At 42.3% G+C, this 3066-nt stretch overlaps 1 protein-coding gene across 1 annotated transcript in view; it reads right to left on the reverse strand.

The window, feature by feature from the left end:
* The window catches only part of GPR75 (G protein-coupled receptor 75), a 10842-nt gene extending 8002 nt beyond the window's left edge, over window positions 1-2840 (reverse strand). Inside the window, exon 1 of the mRNA XM_015421206.1 lies at window positions 2602-2840. Coding sequence (XP_015276692.1) covers window positions 2602-2840 — 239 coding nt within the window. The remainder of the gene's footprint in view (window positions 1-2601) is intronic.
* Between the last annotated feature and the right edge of the window lie 226 nt (window positions 2841-3066).

Below are 3066 nucleotides of genomic sequence, written 5' to 3' on the forward strand. Positions count from 1 at the left end.
TACAGGACAGCTCTCTGGGTTGCAACCTGGAAATCCTACCTGAGCTGCAGATTGGCCACCTGTGTATTAAATGCTTGTACAACAGGGAGCAGACAAGATCAAGGGGGATTGGAAGATGCAGCTAAAGAGTCAGATAGGCTATGAAATAAGGAATAAAAGAAGGCTGGGTGACAGAAGCATATCACCTGGACGCAGAGACAAGTCCTGGTGCAAATCAACAAATGGAGCAGCTATTCCAGCCTGAGATGACTCACCAGTAGGATCAAAGGATGATGTATTTGAGTGTGTATACAAATCCCTCTAATCTGTTCACTGGGCTGAGAAAGTTTTAATCAGATGTACATTCTGTGGAGGCATGAGGAGGGCCAAGCTGTCAAAGGAGGATGGAAACTCTTCATTCTAGAATCAATTACCTGGTTATAAGGCAATGACTTTCTACCTGGGGGTTCCCCCTGCTTCCAGTTACGGGCTGGCTATGGTTTTTAGTTATTATTTTTTTAAGTTTCTTTCCTACTTTTTTCCCTTTCTGTACCCTTATCTTTTTAAAAAATGAAAAATAGTTAATAAAAAAGTTTCTTCTTCCAAGTGACTCATACGATTTGCGTTCATGTAAGCGTCATAGCAACAGTTGCATACAGTGTCTGTCGCACATTCATCCCTTAAATCATACACAATGTCAGAGCAAATCAAGTAAACACACAATGATTTGTGCTGCTAGCAGGAGAAATGCAATGGTCAGACAGAGGCAGTTCCTTGCATTGGATGAGGAATTACAAGCACATTCCCCCAAACTGTCCACAAAAAAGAAACCCACCTTAGAAAAATAAACCTATCAAATCCCACACATGAAGTTACAACTGGCTAATTTGCAGCACAGTCCTAAACAGGAGAGAATGAAGATTCCCAGTCACTTCCCACAATTAGAAAATACACATTTAGACATTTATCTGTTAGTTTGACATATTTATTGCTTTACAACTGTTGATCCTATAACCTTAACTTGTTATATAGTGTCACACTACATATCTTGATCATCATGTTTAATGTTAATTTGCTGTTCATTCTCTGACTATAAGTTTGAACCTTGCCTGCCATTCTAACGTATTTGATAACGTGTGGGTGCGCACGAAAGCTCATACCTTGAATAAACCTTTGTTGGTCTTAAAGGTGTCATTGGACTCTAAATTTGTTATACAGCTTTAGACCAACACGGCTGACCAACTGGATCCATCCTAAACACTGTTGCACCCTTCTAAGATCACAGATTTCAGTGGACTTGGGTATAGTACGGTTTAGGATTGGACACAGTTGATTTCTTTAAGACCTGCTTGGGAGAGACTCACTCTGCTTTTGGAGAGGCTTTTGCTGCTTGGCCAAATTTGCTTGTCTTTTCAAAACACAATTCAATCAGGAGAGTGTAAATTGCATTGTAGACATACATTGGCATTTGGCATTATCTGGAAAAGATAGTTTGAACAGGCTGCTGATGCTGCCAGGTTAAAAATGAACGTGTGAATCCATCCAGACTTTGATGCTGCATGGCTGCATGGCCATAATCTAGCAATCCGTATTAATCCTTCTCTATATTAATAATGTGAACAGGGCCAGTTCTATAAGGTGCCAACCAAAAGCAGTCACCTTTGGCTAGGGTAGAGCAACTTTCCACCCCTTCCTGCTATCACTGGCTTGGAGCCAGGATTCCTGTTTACCACCTCCCACAGCGCTTTTTAAAATCTCTGCAATTATTCTTGACTTTTTGTGATGCTCTTTCTCCTCATGAAAATCTGGCCAACAGGGGCTGCTGCTCCTTTCTCTGAGTTAGAAGTCTCAGAAGTTCCTTTTTCTGAATCATAAGTCCCAGATGTCGTGGTCGAGCTGCTTGAAGTATCTTGTGATTCATATTCGCTTTGTTGTTCTTCCTGAGTATTTTTCCGCTTCTTTCCCCATTTTTTCGGGTTTTGTTGCTGTTCCAGAAAGTTTTTAGCTTTATATTTGAATACAAGTCCTTCCGGAAATACCTATCTATAGGTAATTGAATTGGATTGGAGAAAATAAGTTAAGTCTCTATATTGCCTTCTTCGCTTTCTCATCTCAAATGGGATATGTTTCGAAACTTTCACTTCTTCTTTGATTTTCCAGGTTTTTCCAGCAGTTCCTTTTAAAACAGCATCTCTAGTAGATCTCTTAGAAAATTTAACAAATAGTTAACCAAGTAGATTATTCTTTTTGATGAAATCTGGATAGGTCCAGTATACCAAATCCATATCTTTCTGTAGCTCTTCTTGTTTAAGATCAGTCATTTTAGCCAGGGCTTCACTTAAGAGTTGTTTTAAGTTTTCACCTTTCTGTTCAGAAATGCCTTGAAAACGCAGCACATACATTGATGCATTTTATTTATTTATTTATTTATTTCGGCTTATATACCGGCTCTGACCCCGAAGGGTCTCTGAGCGGTTTACAGACAACTTTATACCTGACTAGGGCCACATTATTGTATGGGGAGGTGATATCCTACCAGCACCCCGGCAGCAAGGTTTGTTGGTATCCAGTTCCTGGCACAGTAGTTGTTTCGTTTCCTGGCGGGCTCTTTTGGCGCTTCACCTCTTGGCGCCCGGGACAGATCTCAATCCGTGACTTCTTCTGGTGGGCTTCATCAGGCGCTTGGCAACGCGCCAGCCACAGCCTCGGCTCCATCCCGCTGGCTCCACTGCGCTGCGCCACCACCTGCTGTGACTCTGCCTCCAGCCAGCCTCCGCCACGTACACACGCTGGGTCGCCAGGATCATTCCACCATCGCTGCCATCGCCGCCGCTGTTACTGCCGCCGCTCCTACTGCACATCCTCGTAAGGAGGAAGGGTGCTCCCTGCCACCTAGGGGCAGGTACCCATTTTATCTACTTGCATTTTACATGCTTTCGAACCGCTGGGTGGATGGGAGCATCCAGTTGTAGCTGTAATAGTTGACCTTTATCTAGAGTTCTCTCTTTTTCTACTTCATCCAGTTTTTGTTGGGTATCTTTTAATTTTATCTCCATTTTCTTAATAGCTTTTTCAGAGGAATCTGTT

Source organism: Gekko japonicus, unplaced genomic scaffold (assembly GCF_001447785.1).
Source record: "Gekko japonicus isolate JY-2015 unplaced genomic scaffold, Gekko_japonicus_V1.1 scaffold261, whole genome shotgun sequence".
Classification (NCBI taxonomy): Eukaryota; Metazoa; Chordata; class Lepidosauria; order Squamata; family Gekkonidae; genus Gekko; species Gekko japonicus.